The sequence below is a fragment of the Bufo bufo genome, chromosome 2 (assembly GCF_905171765.1).
Source record: "Bufo bufo chromosome 2, aBufBuf1.1, whole genome shotgun sequence".
Classification (NCBI taxonomy): Eukaryota; Metazoa; Chordata; class Amphibia; order Anura; family Bufonidae; genus Bufo; species Bufo bufo.
Window position 1 is genome coordinate 216,743,181 of NC_053390.1, and position 25,567 is coordinate 216,768,747.

At 42.3% G+C, this 25,567-nt stretch overlaps 1 protein-coding gene across 2 annotated transcripts in view; it reads right to left on the reverse strand.

Annotated features, from left to right (window-relative positions):
- Positions 1-1,409: 1,409 nt before the first annotated feature.
- Positions 1,410-25,567, reverse strand: part of MPHOSPH9 (M-phase phosphoprotein 9) — a 117,024-nt gene continuing 92,866 nt past the window's right edge. For both annotated transcript variants that reach the window (XM_040416190.1, XM_040416189.1), the window contains 3 exons: positions 15,324-15,481; positions 3,133-3,201; positions 1,410-2,078 (listed from right to left, as the gene is read on the reverse strand). In XM_040416190.1, the coding sequence (XP_040272124.1) occupies positions 1,977-2,078; positions 3,133-3,201; positions 15,324-15,481 (329 nt within the window). In that variant the 3' untranslated portion in view covers positions 1,410-1,976. The remainder of the gene's footprint in view (positions 2,079-3,132; positions 3,202-15,323; positions 15,482-25,567) is intronic.

Genomic DNA, 25,567 nt, shown 5'->3' on the forward strand with positions numbered 1-25,567 from the left:
ACAGCGGGCACAGTATTGAGGGTGGCAGGAAAGGGTGTTCAGAAGATGTGAAGATGATGGAAATGTGGGAAACTAATGTCTGTTTGTTAATCTCTGCAGAGATGGGAGATGGCTGAAAAATCATCATGGCGGTCTGGTCTGAATGGAGAAGATGAGGAAAGAGAACGTCTACAACAAAGGTGACATCACTGGATGTAAGAGGTAGGGGGCGCTATGTAGGAGAGGAGATGTTCCGGCTCCTCCCCCTGCCATTTGCAGAAGGAGGATTCAGAGCTGGGTGAGGACGGTCAAGGGGGGCAGCAGGCCACGGGCGGGTGGCAGATGGTGGGGGGAACCACAGGCCTTGAGCAGGATCAGGGGAGGGAGGAGAGCGGAGGAGCTTCCTGGCTGTAGCTTGTTATATAAGCAGGCAGTGCAGCCAGGACAGACCCTCCCCTCTCCGTATGATGTGTAGAGACAGGCCGCAACTATAGAATGTCAGCTGTACAGTGTTTGTTGGGAGTGGCCTATTATATGTAGGAGGGGCTTTCAATAATGGGCGGGGCCCAAAAAAATTGCGCATTGTTGTTTTCCTGCAGGCCTTTTAGAATCGCCAAGTAAAAGAATCAGCACAACACACTACACCCTTTCCCTGCATTTTTAAATATAAAGGGGGCTTTGAAAAATTCAATTAGCATAGCGCACTACACATGCCGCATTTTTTTGCCTTTCGGACCCCCCCTAAAGAAAATTCCTGGGTGCTCCCCTGATTGAAGATGTCACCTGGAGGAATCTTAGTGGTGACTTTGAACCATCTTGATTTGTTTTAGCAAGTTATAGACACAGTGAGAGTCATTTATTAACACAAAACTAGTGTAAAAGAAGTTGTAAGACCCTGTTTTGCGACTTTAATGCCTGTGTGACAATATTTTGTTGCAGTTGCACACAGGGTTTTTACTCCATCCTCACCACTTAGGAGTGGCAGGGCCGGGCTATCGTCCCCTGCATATTCACTTACATTTACTCCAGTTTTAGGCATAAAATATACCGAAAAATCTACTCCACCCAGGTGGTGGAGTAGATTTTCACTTCAGGCGGACGGACTGCCATAGATGGCAAGCGCCTCGTCATAAATGATGTGCATCCTCCAGCAGTGCAGGAGGGAATCAAAGACCGGCGTAAAATGACAATCTTTGTAAATGATCCCCCCAGTGGATGTTTGTCGGTGGAATCTGATTTTTTACAGGAGCTGTTGACAATCTAATATGAGGCGGAAAACCAGTTTATAATCTTTGCCAGTCATCTCTGACCGCACATTAGTTGATAACCTATGACAACCAGGACTTTCCTCAGCTGGACAGTGAACACAGTGAGGGTCATTTATCAAAGAAGACCAGCACAAAGAGAAAACAAACACTTAAAGGACATTTATTGCTGCATTGTGCTGTGCTCTAAAAAGTGTCACATTACTGGGCTTCATTTTTTTTTTGTTCCACCAAGTATCTACGAGGTAAATCAGAAGAACACAGGCTAGCCTTACAATGCATTGCCCAGCAAAGCAGTGAAGGTCTTTACAAAACAGACAAACATAATACATGTGGTAACCAAATACTTCATATTGCAAGATATGTTTCACAAGATTTGGATTTAACAAAACTTAAATCTGGAAGCACTGTGATAGTTGTACCAGGATGACCATAATAATGATACTAATAAATATATTACACTATAAAAGCTAAGGGGGGCACAAGGTACCTAATAAAATCTTTACCTTTGTATCCTATACCTCAAATTTGGCCACTTCAGATACTAAAATATAAATTTTACAGTCTGTGTAAGAAAAATCTGTGTACAATAAAAAGAGCTTGCATGAAATAGAAAGATTATTAAAGCAGTAAAAGGTCTGAGAGGTCATTGGCTTTTAGCCATTAGCATTGGTCAGTGCAGTAAATATATACATTAGTGCAAAGTGACAGCTGTGGGGTTTTCTTAATGGATCAAATATTTGCTGATGTAGGTAGCACATGGTATTTCTTTAGAGTCATTCGAACTGAACCCAGTTCGCGGTTGATCTTTTCCAAACGATCTTCCAAACTTTCCTGAAATAGATATATTAAAGAAAATCAGCATAGCGGCTCAATGGTAAACAGGCTTTAAAGGAAAAGTCTGTCTAAAATTAAAAGGGGTTGTGCGAGTAATGCAAAATTAAGGCCAAAGCCAAGGACTATGGTAACATTAAAAAAAACACCAATACTCACAGCTCGAGACCAGAGCTCCTGTTCCTATGCCTCCCTCCAGTCTTTGTTTACTTGTCTGCAGCAGTGACATGCCCGTATACATACATACATACATACATTACTTGTAGCGGGAATAATAAATAAATGGCAAATCATAGAGTCTTAAGAATGAATGCTCCAGAATTGTTATTTCAAGGGGACGCACAGAGTGGTTACAGGTCCCCTTTAAAAGAATTCACACAAGACACAAATGAAACAAGGTGGACATATGATGGACAAAAGAGGTTAGCTAAACACATCAAGAGTGCTGGGACATTACTGGAGGAAAGCATTTGCGGTATTTCTTACAGATATGCTGCTTTTGTCCACCAAATGTCCGCCTTGTTTAGGGGCCCTACTTTGTTGGACCTCTGTGCCCCCTAGGGATCAAACGCTTATGTGAATGCATGCACATTTGAAGCTTTCATATGGATCTGATGGTCGTTATTGTATTTACTGCACTGGGTATATAGCGGCTGTTGTGGATGCTGCTACACTCTTTTTCCACCAGATGCCCCATCCCCCTTGTTTGGTTTGAGTCTTGTGTGGATTCTTCTAAATTGTGTATAGGCTTATATTGCCCTTTTTAACTTTGTTATAATAAAATTATTTTTTTACGCTAATTTTTTTATGTCTTGATTTGTGGATTACATGTGTACCTTTTTGGAAATATGGTATTCCTGTATGACTATGCCCTTTCTAGAAGTATTAGGGAACCTTGTTAGCTGAGGAAGGCAATCTTGAATTATTTATGGGCAGCTACATAAAATTTAAAAAACAAAAACAAACACTGTATGATCTGCCCAACCCCAGACACCAGGGAGGGAAGAAAGGAAGGAAAAAACAAAACTAATGAAAGAAAGTAAAAGAAAGCTACCTTTGTAGCTCTCATCTTCAGGCTCAGTCTGCGACCAGTCCCTGGCATTCTGCTAAGGGCAGCTTCAATCTGTGGGCAGATGCAGTTCCAAGTGTCAGCAAAGTAAATGGTCACTGTACACTGTCATGAAGATTCATGGTACAACTCTAGAATGACTAAAGAGGTCTATATACGTAAGATTCATGTTGGTAGATCCTGCCTTTTTAAAGTGGTTTTCAGGGACTTAGATAGGTCATCAATATCTAAATTCCAGAGAAAAAAACTTTAAGCTGTTGAGCAGGTCAATAAAATCTTCTACATGGATTTCCATCCCAAAGGAGGGTATGACTTATAACATCTTAGGGGCAACTCCCTCCATGTCGATATCATTTTTGTGAGCAGGCTATATGCAGTTATCAAATAATATAAAAAGTATGGTGGCTCACTATCGCCTGTAACTATGGGTGGGTGCTACTAAGCCTAATGACTCACCCAGTCAAAAAGGTTAATATTGTATACAGAGAGGCTGAGCACTCTCCCAATGGACCACACAAAGACTATTCAAAAATTATTAGATTTATTACACCAATATATAGATCTAAAAACAAAATCACAATGAAACAAATTCCACAATAAAATTACACATTAAGAATAATATTAAAATTGTTGTTCAGATAAAAAGCATAAAATTTTATGATTGCGGTGGTATACAAAAGGGTAACATATACAACTTGAATGAAAAGGATGTGTCCTAATTGGAAAAAACAAGAGGATCGATAATGGATTATTCAACACTATGAGAATAAATTTTCGACTATAAGAAGATATATATTCGAATAAATATGAAAATTTTCGGATGATTGTCCAAACTGAAATTTTCGATTATGTGAAGATAAATATTCGAATGAATAGGAAAATAAATTTTCGAATGAATGTCCAGACTGAAATTCGATATAGACTTATAGTTATTCTATCGATAATAATCAGTCGATATTACCTGTATGGCAAAAACGAAATACACACTAATACCGTCTGACTATAGCACACGGTGGCGTCCCACGTGGCTGATAGAGTCAGAGTCGGCGGTACCTGTTTGTAGCAGTTCAGCAGTTGCAGTGTGAATATTGTAGCCCTCCGTGTAGAGATTCTTTGATAAAGAGATTGATTTCAGCTCTGTCACTTCAAGGGTTTAAATGGTTTGAATGTTCGCTATGTGCCATAAGAGTCCATCAGGGTAAAAAAGGGGTCGATTCAAATCGTTAGAATCAGGACGTCCATCAGCTGATGTGCGGGTCTTTTGAAACCAGACGCGTTTCGGGGTCTTTTCCTAGCCCCTTCCTCAGTGGTAGCCCGCAGAGAGAAATGAGCCCCTTTTTATACCCAGAATCCTCCATAATTTGGTAAAATGAAAAATCTGGAATGGATCTAGAAACTTGTTTCAGCAAATTGCATATAAAACCTGATGTGGAGTAAAAAATAAGGATACATATCAAATATATCTATAGATGTCAATTTTCCAAAAGTAACTCTTAAAAAACTTAATTACTATCTCATAGAGTTATATGTCGACATACAATCTAATCTGTAGAATGTCTATATAATTTTCTGAAAAAAAACGCAGTTGCAGTTTATTCAACTTTTATCTTTTTTTCTCATGCGTTTTCTCAGAATCTTACATCCATAGATTGTGCATATATAGAAAATATAAACTTTCAAAGAAAATTTGTCTCTAAAAATGTTTGACAATGTCTAATATATATATATGTAGATATATAGTACCATCTATGCCCCAGCAGTATGATTTTCTAAAAAACGCAGGTGCGATTTTTTTTTATGCAATGCGTTTTCCATGCGTTTTTTTTTTTAAATTATTATTTTCTTTTTTATTCTCTATATTGATTCTACATATATATATATATATATATATATATATATATATATGTATGTCAATAGCAGACATCTTATGTAATTATAGCATATAATATAAATAGCATATAATATGAAAGATATGTCACATGAAATAAAAGATAAAACATTCCATATATCAGTGTTAAATGAAATTAAAATTAAATATAACCATTGAGTACTAATATTATGCAATATATCAAAAGCTACTAATATAAAAACGCTATTTGCGTAACATGTAAATAATACGGCACACCCCTTGCGAAGATATAAATACAAATGGTTAAAAAATATATATATATTTTTTTTTATAAAACATATACTTCCGCATTGGTCTCTTACTTTTTTGTTTTTTATTTATTTTTCAGTTATTATTTCAATAGTTATTTTAAGTAAATGTTTTTCTATGAGTCATCCGAATATTTATCCAATGACTTTTTCGAGAGCTATTTCTGAGGCTCCCAACCTTATTCTCCTCTGGGCTTTTTCCTCAGAAATAGCTCTCGAAAAAGTCATTGGATAAATATTCGGATGAGGCCTCATGCACACGACCGTTGTGTGCACCCGTGGCCGTTGTGCCGTTTTCCGTTTTTTTTCGCGGATCCATTGACTTTCAATGGGTCCGTGGAAAAATCGGAAAATGCACCGTTTTGCAGCCACATCCGTGATCCGTGTTTCCTGGCCGTGAAAAAATATGACCTGTCCTATTTTTTTTACGGCCAACGGTTCACGGACCCATTCAAGTCAATGGGTCCGTGAAAGAACACGGATGCACACAAGATTGGCATCCGTGTCCGTGATCCGTGGCCGTAGGTTAGTTTTTATACAGACGGATCCGCAGATCCGTCTGCATAAAAGCTTTTTCAAAGCTGAGTTTTCACTTCGTGAAAACTCAGAACCGACAGTATATTCTAACACAGAAGCGTTCCCATGGTGATGGGGACGCTTCTAGTTAGAATACACTACAAACTGTGTACAAGACTGCCCCCTGCTGCCTGGCAGCACCCAATCTTTTACAGGGGGCCGTGATCAGCACAATTAACCCCTTCAGGTGCCGCACCTGAAGGGGTTAATTGTGCTGATCACGGCCCCCTGTAAGAGATCAGGGCTGCCAGGCAGCAGGGGGCAGACCCTCCCCCCCCTCCCCAGTTTGAATATCATTGGTGGCCAGTGCGGCCCCCCCCCCCTCTATTGTAATAATAGGTTGGTGGCCAGTGCGGCCCCCCCCCCCTCCCTCTATTGTAATAATTCGTTGGTGGCACAGTGTGCGCCCCCCCCCTCCCTCCCTCTATTGTAATAATTCGTTGGTGGCACAGTGTGCGCCCCCCATCGGCCCCCCCTCCCTCTATAGCATTAACAACATTGGTGGCCAGTGTGCGGCCTCCCATCTAGCCCCCCCCCATCATTGGTGGCAGCGGAGTTCCGATCGGAGTCCCAGTTTAATCGCTGGGGCTCCGATCGGTAACCATGGCAACCAGGACGCTACTACAGTCCTGGTTGCCATGGTTACTTAGCAATAGTACAATAGTAGAAGATTCATACTTACCTGCTGCTGCGATGTTCGTGTCCGGCCGGGAGCTCCACCTACTGGTAAGTGACAGGTCTGTGCGGCGCATTGCTAAATGAACCGTCACTTACCAGTAGGAGGAGCTCCCGGCCGGACACGAACATCGCAGCTCCCAGGTAAGTATGAATCTTTTACTATTGTACTATTGCTAGTAACCCGCTGCCACCAATGATCGGGAGGGGGGGGGGGGGAGATGGGAGGCCGCACACTGGGCACCAATGTTGTTAATGCTATAGAGGGAGGGGGGGCCAATGGGGGGCGCACACTGTGCCACCAACGATTTATTACAATAGAGGGAGGAAGGGGGGGGGGGCGCACACTGTGCCACCAACGAATTATTACAATAGAGGGAGGAAGGGGGGGCGGGGGGGGCGCACACTGTGCCACCAACGAATTATTACAATAGAGGGAGGAAGGGGGGGCGGGGGGGGGGGCGCACACTGTGCCACCAACGAATTATTACAATAGAGGGAGGAAGGGGGGGGGCGGGGGGGGGGCCGCACTGGCCACCAATGATATTCAAACTGGGGAGGGGGGGGGTCTGCCCCCTGCTGCCTGGCAGCCCTGATCTCTTACAGGGGGATATGATAGTACAATTAACCCCTTCAGGTGCGGCACCTGAGGGGTTAATTGTGCTCATCACGGCCCCCTGTAAGAGATCGGATGCTGCTAGGCAGCAGGGGGCAGTCATGTACACAGTTTGTAGTATATTCTAACTAGAAGCGTCCCCATCACCATGGGAACGCCTCTGTGTTAGAATATACTGTCGGAAATGAGGTTTCACGATCTAACTCATATCCGACAGTATATTCTAACATAGAGGCGTTCCCATGGTGATGGGGACGCTTCAAGTTAAAATATCCCATCGGATTGGAGAAAACTCTGATCCGATGGTATAAAAGGGACTCCAGACTTTACATTGAAAGTCAATGGGGGACGGATCCGTTTGAAATGGCACCATATTGTGTCAACGTCAAACGGATCCGTCCCCATTGACTTGCATTGTAATTCAGGACGGATCCGTTTGGCTCCGCACGGCCAGGCGGACACTAAAACGACTTTTTTTTCATGTCCGTGGATCCTCCAAAAATCAAGGAAGACCCACGGACGAAAAAACGGTCACGGATCACGGGAAAACGGAACCCCGTTTTGCGGACCGCAAAAAAATACGGTCGTGTGCATGAGGCCTGACTCATAGAAAAACATTTACTTAAAATAACTATTGAAATAATAACTGAAAAATAAATAAAAAACTAAAAAGTAAGAGACCAATGCGGAAGTATATGTTTTATAAAAAAAAAATATATATATTTTTTAACCATTTGTATTTATATCTTCGCAAGGGTTGTGCCGTATTATTTACATGTTACGCAAATAGCGTTTTTATATTAGTAGCTTTTGATATATTGCATATTAGTACTCAATGGTTATATTTAATTTTAATTTAATTTAACACTGATATATGGAATGTTTTATCTTTTATTTCATGTGACATATCTTTCATATTATATGCTATTTATATTATATGCTATAATTACATAAGATGTCTGCTATTGACATATATATATATATATATATATATATATGTAGAATCAATATAGAGAATAAAAAAGAAAATAATAATTTAAAAAAAAAAACGCATGGAAAACACATTGCATAAAAAAAAACGCACCTGCGTTTTTTAGAAAATCATACTGCTGGGGCATAGATGGTACTATATATCTACATATATATATATTAGACATTGTCAAACATTTTTAGAGACAAATTTTCTTTGAAAGTTTATATTTTCTATATATGCACAATCTATGGATGTAAGATTCTGAGAAAACGCATGAGAAAAATAGATAAAAGTTGAATAAACTGCAACTGCGTTTTTTTTCAGAAAATTATATAGACATTCTACAGATTAGATTGTATGTCGACATATAACTCTATGAGATAGTAATTAAGTTTTTTAAGAGTTACTTTTGGAAAATTGACATCTATAGATATATTTGATATGTATCCTTATTTTTTACTCCACATCAGGTTTTATATGCAATTTGCTGAAACAAGTTTCTAGATCCATTCCAGATTTTTCATTTTACCCAATTATGGAGGATTCTGGGTATAAAAAGGGGCTCATTTCTCTCTGCGGGCTACCACTGAGGAAGGGGCTAGGAAAAGACCCCGAAACGCGTCTGGTTTCAAAAGACCAGCACATCAGCTGATGGACGTCCTGATTCTAACGATTTGAATCGACCCCTTTTTTTACCCTGATGGACTCTTATGGCACATAGCGAACATTCAAACCATTTAAACCCTTGAAGTGACAGAGCTGAAATCAATCTCTTTATCAAAGAATCTCTACACGGAGGGCTACAATATTCACACTGCAACTGCTGAACTGCTACAAACAGGTATATGCAGTTATCAGTCAGTGTTATTCTTTAAAGCAGCCCTCCAGTCAAGTATATTGAGCACTGACATTATAGCTCTTGCTGTAATGGTGAACTGATGCTACCATGATTACAGCAGTTGTGGCTTTAGAATTAAAAAAAAAAAAAGGCTCTTATACGGATACACTGATGGAAAACTATAAAAGTTATGGCTCTCTGAAAGCAGTGGTGAAAAAAACTAAGACCAAAATAAGCCATGTTTTTAAAAAGCTTAAAGGGGTTATCCTGAAAAACATAATGATGACCTATCCTCAGGATAGGTCCTCACTATCACATCAGGGGGGGTCCAAGTCCCGGCTTCCCTGCCGATCAGCTATTTCAGGGAGCCACTGTGCTCCGTGGTAGCGGATTCCATAACGGAATTCTTAGATAACCCGAACCCTGTAAGCCGAAACCACAAGTTCACTCAACACTACTCCGGACAGCTTTCCAAGCACAGCACAGTGTATAGTGTCAGTGTTTGGTATTGCAGCTAAGCCCCATTGACTTGAATGGGGCTGAGCTGCATCTAGGTCATGTGACCAACGTGCAGTGACGTCAGTGGCATAGGTAGAGGCTGCGGCGCTCAAGGCCTCTTCTAACAGCTGATCGGCGGCGGTCCCGGGTGTTTGCACCCCTGAAAATCTGATACTGATGACCTATCCTGAGATTGTCATAAATATATTTTCCTGGATAACACCTTTAAAGTCAACCTGTCACTAAGAAATGCAATGAAATCTGAGACTGCAGGTTATAGAGCAGGAGATGTTGAGCAGATTTTGAGATTATCAAAAAATAGAAAAGTGTACAACAAGGGCAACCAGCCTACAGGTCATAGCAGCATAAACATATATACTAAGGTACATAGTAGGCAAGCATTGTAACAATATTTAGATACTGAATATCACAATGTAGAAGTGATCATAGAAGCTAAAATTATAAAAAAAAAAAAGAGTGAGGTGAACACATTGTTAGATCATAGTGCGAGGAATTGCTATTATGATAAGGTGTGACAATGGTGATCTCTACACCACTTAAACCAAGGTGACTAAAGGGCCAAGTATTTGTCATGGGAAAGGCTCTCCCAACTGGACAATTCCTCCAATCTGCTAATGTCTTGAGTTTTTTGGATCCACTCCGACAATGTGGGAGTGCGCTCTGACAGCCAATTTAAGGGAATCAAAAGCTTTGCTGCAACTATCAGATGGGAGACCAGAGAATGTTTATGTAGAGGATAGTGGCTATTTGAAAGATTAATGAGCACCAAGGAAGGGGTAATGGGAGCTCCTATAGAGCAAATTTGCTGTATAGCTTTGGACACTGAACCCCAAAAAAGGCTTATATTCTTACAAGTCCACCATATGTGGTAGACCGTGCCCTGCTCCGTATGACATCGCCAGCAATGGGGTGCGATACCAATTCGTGAGTAACTTAAATGAGTTCTCTTGGATCCTGACGCACCTCGAAAAGCCATGTGAGTGTTTCAGAGCTACTGAAACCTCGCTATCCGAAAGAGTTAGGCCTAGCTCTTTCTCCCAATTCTGAATAAAATGTGGTTTTTCAGAAGTGTTAATATCAACTAACTTATTATATAGGAATGAGATCAATCGTTTCTTGGGAATAGGGGATTCTATGATAGCGTCATACCAAGAAGGGATGTAGTTTCTATGAGCAGTGCTTAAGTACTGATGACTAATTGTGATGAAATGAGAGTAATGGAGGAATGACCTGTGGCGAAACCAACCTCGCCACTGGGTTTTGGAGAGGACTGGCTGCTGGCCTCTTGCCCCAGGATTATGGGCCATATACTAACTTTTAAACCCCTGAACCGATTCAAGTGAATTTTGGATAGGTTTGTCCCCACCTTATACTGTTTGAATTAATGTAAGTTATATGTATGGCCAATGTAAACTCACAAAGTTGTAACAATTTATAATAAGTGTAACTTGTCAGCTTGGGAGGAATATGAGGGTGTGTTTCTATTGTGCCATTGTCCCATTGTGTGTTTAAAATGGTGATGTCTGTTCTGTTGTCCTCACATGTGTATTGGCGATCTCCCTTTGTCCTCAGAGATAATTGGATTGCTCTTCAGGTTGTCTGGACAGAGAGGAGGAAACCATGATGCATTGTGGGGATATGTTGTCCTATGTCAGTCTTCATTCTGGTCCTCTGGGGGCGTGAACGATTGGTTGCTGTAGTTACATTGTATGTGTTGTTAATTACTGATTGGTTGCATTTCAAACCCCTGTGGGCAGTACTATGTTTGTGGTTTATGAATAAAAGAGGCTGTACGTGAAGTACAGTCAGACCACTGCTTGACCCTCAACACGGAGCCTTGTCTCGTTATTGGGGGGATTCACTGTATGCTGTTAGAGGACCGATTGCCAGAATTGTATGCTTTTCCTGTTCGTCTGCTAGCAGCTATTCGTGAGGTTCCAGTTTGGAGTGCTATTTTGTATCCAGTTCGGGAGTTTGGTGTTCTGCAAGTAGCTGTGCCTGTCTCTCAGAAAGGGGCTTATCGCCTGAACGGATTTTAACCCCTTGTCTGCTGAAACGGTCCGTTACATGACCATTTAGTAGCTCGGTGCGATGCCTGGAGGTCCGACAGAGCTGGAACCACCCCTCCCCTCAACACGTCCCCAATCGTATCCTTGACAAAGAAGGACCAAATTCCCATAGTATCCACCTATTCCGGATGGAAAAAAAGGGAAGCAGTCTCATGGGCATGAAAGGCGAGGGGCCTCGGGGAAGATTAAAAATAGGTGCTAGTCTAGTCCAAGTGTTAAGGACTCCCAAAAGTGCCGGAGGAACCGTGAAGCTTTGTCCTCTCTGAGCTGGCACCTTCCACAAAGACGCCAATACTGAGGGGGAGATTAGCCTATGGGCTATTTGGTAGCCTAATTTATTATTATGAGGGCTAATGAGTTCAGAGTGAAGTCTCATTTGGATGGACAAGTAGTACGCCTTAATGTCCGGCATACCAAAACCACCTTTGTGTTTCGGCCGAGCCAGGATGGAATAGGTCGGTCGCGGTTTAGCCTTTTTCCATATAAAAGAGGAGAACACTCTACGGATGGCTAATAAATAAGACTCCGGCAAAGGTATGGGGAGTGTCTGTAGCAGGAAGAGCAGTTTCGGCAGGACATATGTTTTAATTACATTTTTCCTGCCTATCCAGGATAAGAAGGGGATATTAAGATCCTTAAGTTGCCTTTGGATATCAGACAGAAGTGTGGGGTAGTTCAGTTGGTAAGACATGCTAGGGTCTTTAGGAATATTTACCCCCAGGTAATTAATATGTGATTCAGCCCATTGGAAAGGGAATTTCTTGGCCAAAGTTGAAACGGTATTTAAGGGGACGTTAATGCCTAGAGCAGTACATTTAGAAAGGTTAATTTTGAAGTTGGACATTTGTCCAAAAACCTCAAATAGGTTTAAGATCGCCTGAAAGGCCTCATCCGGGTCAACTAGGAATAAAAGCATATCATCGGCGAATGCCGCAACTTTTTGAATCGCTAGTCCTACCTTTAAGCCCTGAATTTTTGTATCTTGTCTAATGGCCTGTAGCAAAGATTCCAGGCACAAGATAAAAAGCGTGGGTGATAATGGGCACCCTTGTCGGGTTCCATTTGTAATGGAAAAAGACTGGGAAATAACTCCGTTCACCTTGACCTTTGCGTGGGGGGGAGGAGTAGTACAGGGACAGTATTGCTGTTATGAACTGAAGAGGGAAACCAAACTTCTGAAGAGTGGATTCCATGTAACACCAATCTACCCAGTCGAATGCTTTCTCAGCATCTGTGCTGAGTAGTGTAAGTTGAGAATGATGTGCCAAGGCATATTCAATGGCCTGTTGTACTCCACAGGTACTGTCTCTGCACTCTCTACCCCCACAAACCCAGATTGTTCAGGGGAAATTAATTTTGGGAGTAGGGGGGCAATCCTATATGCTAATATTTTTGCCCAGACCTTTACATCGGCGTTTAAAAGTGAAATGGGCCTATAACTAGAGGGAATTTCAGGATCTTTACCTGGCTTAGGAAGCACAACAATGTGAGCTTCTAATGCTTGGTGTGCCGGAGAGGAGCCGGAAAGCAGTGAATTAAAATATATGTCACTATGTGTGGTCCCAACACAGACAAATTTTTTTTATGATAGGAGCTCATCCGGACCTGGGCTTTTGCCATTAGGTACAGTGATAAGAACTTTACGCAATTCCTCAAGGGTAACCGGGGCCACCAGAGACACTCTATCAGATGTGTTTAACACTGGAAAGTTTAGAGTAGACAGAAAATTATGTATACTGACTTTCCTTGCAGATAAAGTATCAGGAGGTTCCTGGGGGCGAATATTATATAATGATTGATAATAGGAGGCGAAAATCTTCGCGATATCAGGGGTGGATGACACAGGGCTGCTATTAGGAGACTTCATTTGTTTAATATGTGTTTGTTCTATCATCTTTTTGACCAGAGCTGACATGATCTTGTTGCCTTTGTCACCATTGGCATATTGTCTATGTCTTAGCCGTATATAGGCATTGGCTGCCTTAACATTCAAAAGGGATTTAAGTTCATTCTTTAATTTCACTAGAGTGTCAAGGTCTGTAAGGGCTAAGGATCTCTTATGAGAACTCTTTATAACCGCAAGAGTGAGGAAATTTGTGATAAGCGTTTTTTCTTCAAATAGGACCCTAAAGCTATAAATTCTCCCCGAATGACAGCTTTATGAGCTTCCCAAATGGAGGCGGGGGAGGCCTCTGAAGGAGTATTTAAGTCAAAGTATGTTTGTAGTTTCTTGGAAAGGGATATAACATGTGAGGAAGTGTCTAGCAGCGTTGGGTTAAGCCGCCATGTCCACTCCCTCCCAGATAGTTCAGGGATGAATAAGGACATGAAGACATGGTCAGAAACCGTAATGCAATGGATGTCAGTACCAATTACTTGGGGTAAGTATCTATCCTGTATAAAGAAGTAATCCAGCCTTTGATATGATTTATGAGGATTGGAATAAAAGGTGTTGTCCCTTCTATCTGCGTGTTTAGACCTCCAGACATCGCTCAAGCCAAGTTCTCTCAATGTACTGTGTATGCCCCTCAGTGCCCCATATGAGACCGCAGACCTCCAGGAGGAAGAGTCAAGTAAAGGATTTAGTACTAGATTGAGGTCCCCACCCACAACAAGGAGTCGCGAAGTGAATGAGGAAACATCCAAGAGCACTTTCTTCAACCATTTGGCTGTGCCCGTGTTAGGAGCATATAAATTGCATAGGGTGACCTCAACATTCCCCAGTTTCTCCCTTAAAAATAGATATCTCCCCTCGGGGTCCCCCATCTCAGACAAGTCCACAAAGGGAACATTTTTATGGAAACCAATACTGACACCTCTTGATGAGCGTTCATAACGATGTTGAGAAGATTGATATATAGTTTTGTAGGAAAAAATTCAGGAAATATTGTCATTTATATCTCTGCTATTTCTGATTTCATTGAACACGGGGGAGGTGATATCTGTGATTTATAGCATTTTCTGTGTAAGTGTGTATACATAGATAGACGTCAGTCACTCATAGCTGTACACGGGGGAGGTGATATCAGTGATTCATAGCATTCTATGTGCAAGTATGTATACAGAGATAGACGTCAGTCACTGATAGGAAGGTCTCCCGGCACAACTGAGCTCAAAAACGTAGAGCTATAAATGTATAAGGCTACTTTCTCACTAGCGTTTTCAATTCCGCTATTGAGATCCGTCATAGGATCTCAATAGCGGATGAAAACGCTTAAGTTTTGTCCCCATTCATTGTCAATGGGGATAAAACTGAACTGAACGAAACGGAATGCACCAGAATGCATTCCCTTGCGTTTGGTTGCGCTCCCATCGCAAACAGAATAACGCTGCAATGTAAGTCAATGGGGACGGATCCGTTTTCTCTGACACAATAGAAAACAGATCCGTCACCCATTGACTTTTAATGGTGTTCATGACAGATCCGTCATGGCTATAGAAGACATAATACAACCGGATCCGTTCATGACAGATGCATGCGGTTGTATTATTGTAACGGAAGCGTTTTTTGCAGATCCATGACGGATCCGCAAAAAACGCTACTGTGAAAGTAGCCTAAGTTTTACTGAATAATTTCCTTCAAAACCAAATATCAATCTGCTCAGCTCATCTGGCTCTATAACGTACTGCCTGCAGATTACACTGCATTTTGTGGCAATGGGCTTTGCAGAACTGCAAAAACACACAATTAAATATTGCTTAAATAAATGCACCAATATAGAGAGAAGAGCTCCAATACACTTCAAACCATACCTGTTTTTTCTCTTCAGTTAACTCATCAAAAAGCCGCTCTGTCTCAGAAATGGTTTTCATCCTCTCGTTGTATGTGATTTCAGTCTCGAATGGTGGTAATAACAGAGGAAACTGTGACTCACCGCTATTCTCTGAATTAATTATAGTCTTTTGCCTCACTAGGAAAAAAAAAGACCACAGAAAAAAAAAATTCATCTCAGCTACAATATACCAATGCTCTTAGCGCTGAAATACTTTCTTACACCATGGGCACAAATAAAATGGAGATCGTAAGGGCTCTAGTCACCATAGAGTCAATCAGGTTAACTGAGAATTATTCCTGTACTAGTAGCCTTAGACAATACTCATACTGAGGCCTCTTGCACACGACCGTATGCCCTCCGAGATATACAGTCCGTGAGCGGGCCATATGTCCCGGAACGGCATTGATCGTGCGCACGGGAGTACACAGCATCATAGATTACAATGATGCTGTGGATGTCAGGCTGCCCGCTGGGCTATTGTCATATGATCTTATGAGTGCGGGACAATAGTCCCGCGGGCGGCCCGACGTGCACAGCATCATTGTAATCTATGATGCTGTGTGCTCCCGTGCACACGATCAATACCGCTCCGGGACATATAGCCCGCTCATGGACCGGATATCTCGGAGGGCATACAGTAGTGTGCAAGAAGCCTGAGGCTTTCTACAACATACATCCTGGCTATTTTCCTCCAACCTGTGCACCAACAGCTTCTACCTCTATAAAGCAAACCTGTTCTTTAGAACCCATTCAACTCTTGCACCAGCTGTTTGAGCCTCTTGTCTACCAGTGTAGTCTAGCATATTGATGGTCAGCTTCATATTACTTAGTCCTGGTGCAGCCTAACAGTTTTGAACGTATCAAAGGGAACCTGTCGCCATAAATATGAAATGCAATCTTCAGGCAGCATATTATAGAGCCGGAGGAGCTGAGAAGATTGATATATATAGCTTTGTGTGAAAATATTCAATATAACTCGTAATTTATACAATAATATCTCTGGCTTGTTCTATTTAGGAGTCATGTGGGTGGTCCTACTTACTGATGGACAGCAAACGCTCTATACTTAGTCTGGCAGGATGAGCTGTCAATCACTGAAAAGACTGCCCACATGACTCAAAGTATAGAGAAAGCAGAGGTTTAACAGAATAAATTACAAGCTGTACTGAATCTTTTCCCATAAAATTATCAATCAGCTCAGCTCCTCGTGCTTTATAACATGCTGCCTACAGATTGCTATGCATTTTCATGGTGACGGGTTCCCTTTAACCCCTTAGGGACGCATGACGTACCGGTACGGCATGTTTCCCGAGTCCTTAAGGACCCATGACGTACCGGTACGTCATGGCTTTAAATCGCGATTCCGGCGCCGCGGGGGTTAATCGGAACAGGATGCCGGCTGAAATCATTCAGCCGGCATCCCGTAACAACACGGGGGGGTCATTTGCACCCCCCCCCTGTATAGACGATAGACGTCACAAAAAGTGTAATAGCAAGCGATCAAAAAGTCATATGCACCCCAAAATAGTGCCAGTCAAACCGTCATCTCATCCCGCAAAAAATGAGACCCTACTTAAGATAATCGCCCAAAAACTGAAAAAACTATGGCTCTTAGACTATGGAGACACTAAAACATTTTTTTTGTTTTAAAAATACCCCTGAATAATATTATGTGGGCGGGTGGTGCAGGGGGGGTGTCGCAGGCGGTGCGGGAGGTGCGGGAGGTGCGGCAGGCGGGATCGCGATCCCCCGCCCGCCTCCCCTTGAATAATCGTTGGTGTACAGTGGTATACCAGGGTGTCAGCACATTGCTGACACCCTGGTATAAACGGCTGACATCGGTGATGCGATGTCAGCCGTTTAACCCTTTCCATACAGCGGTCCGTACGGACCGCTGTATGGAAAAGGTTACCAGCTCAGGGAGCTCCCTCCCTCTCCCATCAGGGGGCTGCTGTGCCTTTGCAGCCCCCCGATGGGAGAGGGAGAGAGCCCCCAGACAGCCCCCCGACAGCCCCGTCCTTACCCTTCCCCGTCTGCGAAGTTCTGACCAGTACTGAGCAGACGGGGAAGGTTCCCATGGCAACAGGACGCCTCTCAGGCATCCTGCTGTCCATGGTGCTGAACAGATCTGTGCTAAAGGCAGAGATCTGTTCAGACAAAGTGTAAGTAAAATACAGTACAGTACAATACATATTGTACTGTACTGTATTATACAGACATCAGACCCACTGGATCTTCAAGAACCAAGTGGGTCTGGGTCAAAAAAATTTAAAAGAAAAGTGAAAAAAGTTAAGATTAAAAAAAACACTTATCACTGAATAAAAAAATAAAAAATAAAATACACTACACATATTAGGTATCGTTGCGTCCGTAACGACCTGATCTATAAAACGGTCATGTTACTTTCCCCGCACGGTGAACGCCATAAAAATAAAAAAATAAAAACTATGAGAAAATTGAAATTTTGCCCACCTTACTTCCCAAAAAAGGTAATAAAAGTGATCAAAAAAGTCGCATGTACGCCAAAATAGTACCAATCAAACCGTCATCTCATCCCGCAAAAATCATACCCTACCCAAGATAATCGCCCAAAAACTGAAAAAACTATGGCTCTTAGACTATGGAAACACTAAAACATGATTTTTTTTGTTTCAAAAATGAAATCATTGTGTAAAACTTAAATAAATAAAAAAAAAAGTATACATATTAGGTATCGACGCGTCCGTATCGACTGGCTCTATAAAAATATCACATGACCTAACCCCTCAGGTGACCACCGTAAAAAAATAAAAATAAAAACGGTGTAAAAAAAGCCATTTTTTGTCATCTTACGTCACAAAAAGTGTAATAGCAAGCGATCAAAAAGTCATATGCACCCCAAAATAGTGCCAATCAAACCGTCATCTCATCCCGCAAAAAATGAGACCCTACTTAAGATAATCGCCCAAAAACTGAAAAAACTATGGCTCTTAGACTATGGAGACACTAAAACATTTTTTTTGTTTTAAAAATGAAATCATTGTGTAAAACTTACATAAATAAAAAAAATTGTATACATATTAGGTATCGCCACGTCCGTGACAACCTGCTCTATAAAATTACCACATGATCTAACCTGTCAGATGAATGTTGTAAATAACAAAAAAAAAAGTGCTAAAAAATCTATTTCTTGTTACCTTGCCGCACAAAAAAGTGTATTATAGAGCAACCAAAAATCATATGTACCCTAAACTAGTACCAACAAAACTGCCACCCTATCCCGTAGTTTCTAAAATGGGGTCACTTTTTTGGAGTTTCTACTCTAGGGGTGCATCAGGGGGGCTTCAAATGGGACATGGTGTCAAAAAACCAGTCCAGCAAAATCTGCCTTCCAAAAACCGTATGGCATTCCTTTCCTTCTGCGCCCTGCCGTGTGCCCGTACAGCGGTTTATGACCACATATGGGGTGTTTCTGTAAACTACAGAATCAGGGCCATAAATAATGAGTTTTGTTTGGCTGTTAACCCTTGCTTTGTAACTGGAAAAAAATTATTAAAATGGAAAATCTGCCAAAAAAGTGAAATTTTTAAATTGTATCTCTATTTTCCATTAAATCTTGTGCAACACCTAAAGGGTTAACAAAGTTTGTAAAATCAGTTTTGAATACCTTGAGGGGTGTAGTTTCTTAGATGGGGTCACTTTTATGGAGTTTCTACTCTAGGGGTGCATCAGGGGGCTTCAAATGGGACATGGTGTCAAAAAACCAGTCCAGCAAAATCTGGCTTCCAAAAACCATATGGCGCACCTTTCCCTCTACGCCCTACTGTGTGCCCGTACAGTAGTTTACGGCCACATATGGGGTGTTTCTGTAAACGGCAGAGTCAGGGCAATAAAGATACAGTCTTGTTTGGCTGTTAACCCTTGCTTTGTTAGTGGAAAAAATGGGTTACAATGGAAAATTAGGCAAAAAAATGAAATTCTCAAATTTCATCCCCATTTGCCAATAACTCTTGTGCAACACCTAAAGGGTTAACGAAGTTTGTAAAATCAGTTTTGAATACCTTGAGGGGTGTAGTTTATAGAATGGGGTCATTTTTGGGCGGTTTCTATTATGTAAGCCTCGCAAAGTGACTTCAGACCTGTAGTGGTCCCTAAAAAAGGGGTTTTTGTAAATTTCAGAAAAATTTCAAGATTTGCTTCTAAACTTCTAAGCCTTGTAACATCCCCAAAAAATAAAATATCCTTCCCAAAATGCTACAAACATGAAGTAGACATATGGGGAATGTAAAGTCATCACAATTTTTGGGGGTATTACTATGTATTACAGAAGTAGAGAAACTGAAACTTTGAAATTTGCTAATTTTTCAAAATTTTTGGTAAATATGGTATTTTTTTATGCAAAAAAATTAACTTTTTTGACCCAATTTTAGCAGTGTCATGAAGTACAATATGTGACGAAAAACAATCTCAGAACGGCCTGGATAAGTCAAAGCGTTTTAAAGTTATCAGCACTTAAAGTGACACTGGTCAGATTTGCAAAAAATGGCCAAGTCCTTAAGGTGAAATAGGGCTGAGTCCTTAAGGGGTTAAACAACCACATGTATAAAAGAACTTTACATAGGAGAGGTAACGCATGACCTAAGAATTTAATTTCTACGAAAGTGCAGATGCAGACTTTCCAATAATTTGGTGTGTGATTTAGATTTTCATTTCATAATGGTTGATTATGGTAAAGAGGATATCTGTATTTCAAGTTGCTGGGAATTTTTGAAGGCTATTCAGTGCTCCAGATGGCAACCAAAATAGTTGCCAATGTGACTTAGAATTGCAATATGGCAACAAGACTTTTTAATCTTGTCGCCATTTGTGACTAGACCCACCAGCGCACTGCAGTTGACTAATGCGTCGGGGCACGGGAGCCAATAGCTCCCTGCCCCTCTGATCACTCTCATAAGCTTTAGACTTCAGGCCTAGCAAGCCTGAGGCCTATGAGGTAGTAAATCCTGGTGCAGGCATCATCGTGCCCGCCTTTGCCAGGATGCGGCACAGTGACATGTTTGCGTCTGGCTGCCTGTGCCCCACCATCCCAAGCCGTAGGCCAGAAGAGGTTGTGGCCTGCATTGTGAATGCTGGCAAATGTGAAACAGGTATTAGTTCTTGGCTTTTTTTTTTCATTATTGGCATGAAGGAGAGCACTGTGGGGGACACTGGGGGACAAATACTTAACTATTGGGGACATTACTGAAGTGGAGGAATGAGCACTATAAAGGGACATTACTGGGGGGAAATGTGGGGGATATTACTGGGGAGAGAAGGAGAGCACTGTATAGGCCATTACTGGAGGTGCTGGGAGCATTTTAATACTGGGGCACTATAGCAGGATTTTTTGTACAGGGCATTATTACTTAATGCACTATAGGGGACATTATTAAATACTGGGGGCACTAAAACGGCATTTTAGGGGATATTAATGCTGGAGGCTCTGTAGGGGCATTTCTATTACAGGGGCATATTAGGGGACATTATTTTTAGGAATACTATACAGGCCTTATTACTGGGAGCACAATGTAGAGTTTTATTATAACTGGGAGCATTTTAGCAGACATTATTATTACTGGGGGGGCAGTATAGAGTCAATATATTTGCTGGAGACACTATAGCGACATTATTTTTACTGGGGTCACTATTTTTTCAACTGTAAAATAGTTGGGGGCATTGGGGAGCACAGTGGGCACAGTATTGGCAGCGGCAGCAGGATGACATTGTTTGGACACCATTATCGGGAGTTTGTGTAACAAACTCTGCAGAGACGAGATGTGGCTGAAAGTATTTGTCATGGCGGTCTGGGTCAAATGGAGGAGATGAGGAAAGAACGTCTACATTACAGTAGAGGTCACTGGATGTAAGAGATATGTGGTGCTGTATGTTTCATAGTGCTGGCAGGCAGTATCTTGTAAGTGGAGCTTGCTCACTACTGTGACCTGCATCTCACCTCCTCCTCCAAGTATTTTTTTTAATTATAATTGTATGTATTTTAAATATGGCGCCTAAAATTTTAATTTGGCTCCTAGATTTTTTTATTTGGCTCCTAATTTTTCAAAAAAAAGTTTAGGAGCCAATAGCTTTTAAGAATTTATTTATTAACAGCTCAAACCAAGAATAGAAAATGTGTTTATTTCCCCATTTTTATAGAATAAGGACTCACAGGAGGTATGGCTATACCTACTGAATGGTATCCTTCTTAATAATCTATATAAAAATGTAATTTTTCGTGATTTCATCCCAAGAGACAGAACTTAAAGGGTTTCTACCACTTCGTTTTGACATAATTAGCTGTCAGACACTAGCGATCCGCTAGTGTCTGCTCTACCAAACAATGCTATTATAATACCTTTGTGTGCAGCCGTTTGCCTAAAAAACAAACTTTTATTGATATGCTAATGAGCCAGGTGCTATGCGGGCGTCTTTTCAGCACCTAGAGGCTCGGTCTACTCACACAAAATGTCGCCCAGCGCGTCCCTCCAGCCCGCCCATCTCCTCTGGAATGTGATCCTCCCTCTGAGCCAGCGGACGAATTCTCGCGTGCGCGTCTGTATTCGGCGCAGTGAATGTCTGACCGCTCCCTGCACAGACATCTCCACTGCGCCTGCGCCGATGACGTCAGAGTGCTTCGAGGAACAGACGACGCCCGGCAGCAAGCAGTGGAGATGTCTGTGCAGGGAGCGGTCAGACATTCACTGCGCCTGTGCCGAATACAGACGCGCACGGCGCAGGCGCGAGAATTCATCCGCTGGCTCAGAGGGAGGATAGCATTCCAGAGGAGATGGGCGGGCTGGAGGGACGCGCTGGGTGGCATTTTGTGTGAGTAGACCGAGCCTCTAGGTGCTGAAAAGACGCCCGCATAGCACCTAGAGGCTCATTAGCATATCAATAAAAGTTCGTTTTTTAGGCAAACGGCTGCACACAAAGGTATTATAATAGCATTGTTTGGTAGAGCAGACACTAGCGGATCGCTAGTGTCTGACAGCTAATTATGTCAAAACGAAGTGGTAGAAACCCTTTAATCATAGGAAAGAGTTACAGAACCATAAAGATTAATTCAAGGGGTAAGGGCTCTTTCACACCTGCGTTCTTTTCTTCCGGCATAGAGTTCCGTCGTCGGGGCTCTATGCCGGAAGAATCCTGATCAGGATTATCCCAATGCATTCTGAATGGAGAGAAATCCGTTCAGGATGCATCAGGATGTCTTCAGTTCCGGAACGGAACGTTTTTTGGCCGGAAAAAATACCGCAGCATGCTGCGCTTTTTGCTCCGGCCAAAAATCCTGAACACTTGCCGCAAGGCCGGATCCGGAATTAATACCCATTGAAAGGCATTGATCCGGATCCGGCCTTAAGCTAAACGTTGTTTCGGCGCATTGCCGGACCCGACATTTAGCTTTTTCTGAATGGTTACCATGGCTGCCGGGACGTTACTTTGCAGCCATGGTAAAGTGTAGCGGGGAGCGGGGGAGCAGTGTACTTACCGTCCGTGCGGCTCCCCGGGCGCTCCAGAGTGACGTCAGGGCGCCCCAAGCGCATGGATCACGTGATCGCATGGATCACGTCATCCATGCGCATGGGGCGCTCTGACGTCATTCTGGAGAACCCCGGAGCCGCACGGACTGTAAGTATACCGCTCCCCCGCTCCTACTACGGCAACCAGGACTTTAATAGCGTCCTGGCTGCCATAGTAACACTGAACGCAATTTGAAGACGGCTCCGTCTTCAAATGCTTTCAGTACACTTGCGTTTTTCCGGATCCGGCGTGTAATTCCGGCAAGTGGAGTACACGCCGGATCCGGACAACGCAAGTGTGAAAGAGGCCTTAATCAAGTGTTGCCAATAGCCATTATTTGTGTTGCTGCTTGCATTTTCCAATGGGCATCTGAAAAAATAATATGGAATCTAACTGGTTACTCTTGACTTGAAAATTTTCCACTGAGGAAGCTGACGAGAAACACGTGTTGGGGTGTTTGGGAGGCACTTACTTCTTGGTCTGTATAATTGTTATAAATTATTTGTGGTACCGTATTTTGGTTTGTACTCACATCTATTGCTATTATATTGTAATATTATCGTGCAAATGACCAGATTTGTGGCACCTCCATGTGGCTAATTTGTTGATATCATATATTTGTCCTTTTAACTTATATTCAATAAAATATCTATTTTGCTATATATAACATTGTATGAATTATGCTTGGTGGCATTTATTGATGTTTATTGATCTATTTGCACCTGCTTATCAGTAATGATATTGGCTCTTCTATATAGGTGTTGCATCAGAATTTGTAATACATGCTGCTGCAAATATATGAAGTATATGTGCTACAATTTTGTTTCATTGACATCATGCTAGACTAAGGGTTTTTTAGACAACTTTTGTGCCAGTTTTTTATCTACTCCTACTTTGTGCCTTGTTTTGTTACAGTCTTAGGGCTCATGCACACGACCGTTGTTGTTTTGTGGTACGCAAATTGCAGATTCACAAAATATGGATACCGGCCGTGTGCATTCTGCATTTTGCAGAACGGAACTGCTGGCCCATAATAGAGCAGTCATATCACTTTCCGTAATGCAGACAATAATAGGCCATGGTCACTTCCATTTTTTTTTTTGTGGCCCCTTGAATGGTTCCGCATACGCAAAAAATATGGTCATGAGCTCTTAGACCATTTTTGGTGCACTATTTCTGAAAAAAGCTATACCAGCTCAAAAGCAATATACTGTATTTTTTGCTTTATAAGATGCACCTAGGTTTTTTAGTGGGAAATTAAGAAAATAAAATATTTTGAACTAAATGGTGTGCTTTTGGTGGGTTTTGAACTAATGGAGGGTCTGTGGATGGCACACTGTTATGGGGGATCTGTGGATGATACTGTTATGGGGATCTGTGAAGGAGACGTATAGAGGGATCTGTAGAGGATGCTATTATGGGGATCTGTGGAGGACACTGTTATGGGGATCTGTGGAGGACAGTGTTAAAGGGGGATCTGTGGAGGACAGTGTTATAGGGGGATCTGTGGATGACTGTTATAGGGGGATCTGTGGATGACTGTGTTATGGGGGGGATCTGTCCCCATAACATTGGGAAAACTTGAATTATTTTTATTTTAGCACAAGGCTGTAACATAACAAAATGTGAAAAAAGTGAAAGGGTCTGATGACTTTCCAAATGCATTGTAAGTATGGATGTAGCTTCTTTGCCCACACAATAAATATAAAGAGTAAATAACCCCTTTAACCACTTGCCGCAACTGTAACGCCGAAAGGCGTCATCGCGGCGGCTCCCCCAGGCTACGCTAACGCCGATTGGCGTCATCTCGCGTGAGCCGAGATTTCCTGTGAACGCGCGCACACAGGCGCGCGCGCTCACAGGAACGGAAGGTAAGAGAGTGGATCTCCAGCCTGCCAGCGGCGATCGTTCGCTGGCAGGCTGGAGATGTGTTTTTTTTAACCCCTGAAAGGTATATCAGACGCTGTTTTGATAACAGCGTCTAATATACCTGCTACCTGGTCCTCTGGTGGTCCCCTTTGTTTGGATCGACCACCAGAGGACACAGGTAGCTCAGTAATATGTTGCACCAAGCACCACTACACTACACCCCCCCCCCGTCACTTATTAACCCCTTATTCACCCTTGATCACCCCATATAGACTCCCTGATCACCCCCCTGTCATTGATTACCCCCCTGTAAAGCTCTATTCAGACGTCCGCATGATTTTTACGGATCCACTGATAGATGGATCGGATCCGCAAAACGCATACGGACGTCTGAATGGAGCCTTACAGGGGCGTGATCAATGACTGTGGTGATCACCCCATATAGACTCCCTGATCACCCCCCTGTCATTGATTACCCCCCTGTAAAGCTCCATTCAGATGTCCGCATGATTTTTACGGATCCACTGATAGATGGATCGGATCCGCAAAACGCATACGGACGTCTGAATGGAGCCTTACAGGGGCGTGATCAATGACTGTGGTGATCACCCCATATAGACTCCCTGATCACCCCCCTGTCATTGATTACCCCCCTGTAAAGCTCCATTCAGACGTCCGCATGATTTTTACGGATCCACTGATAGATGGATCCGATCCGCAAAACGCATACGGACGTCTGAATGGAGCCTTACAGGGGCGTGATCAATGACTGTGGTGATCACCCCATATAGACTCCCTGATCACCCCCCTGTCATT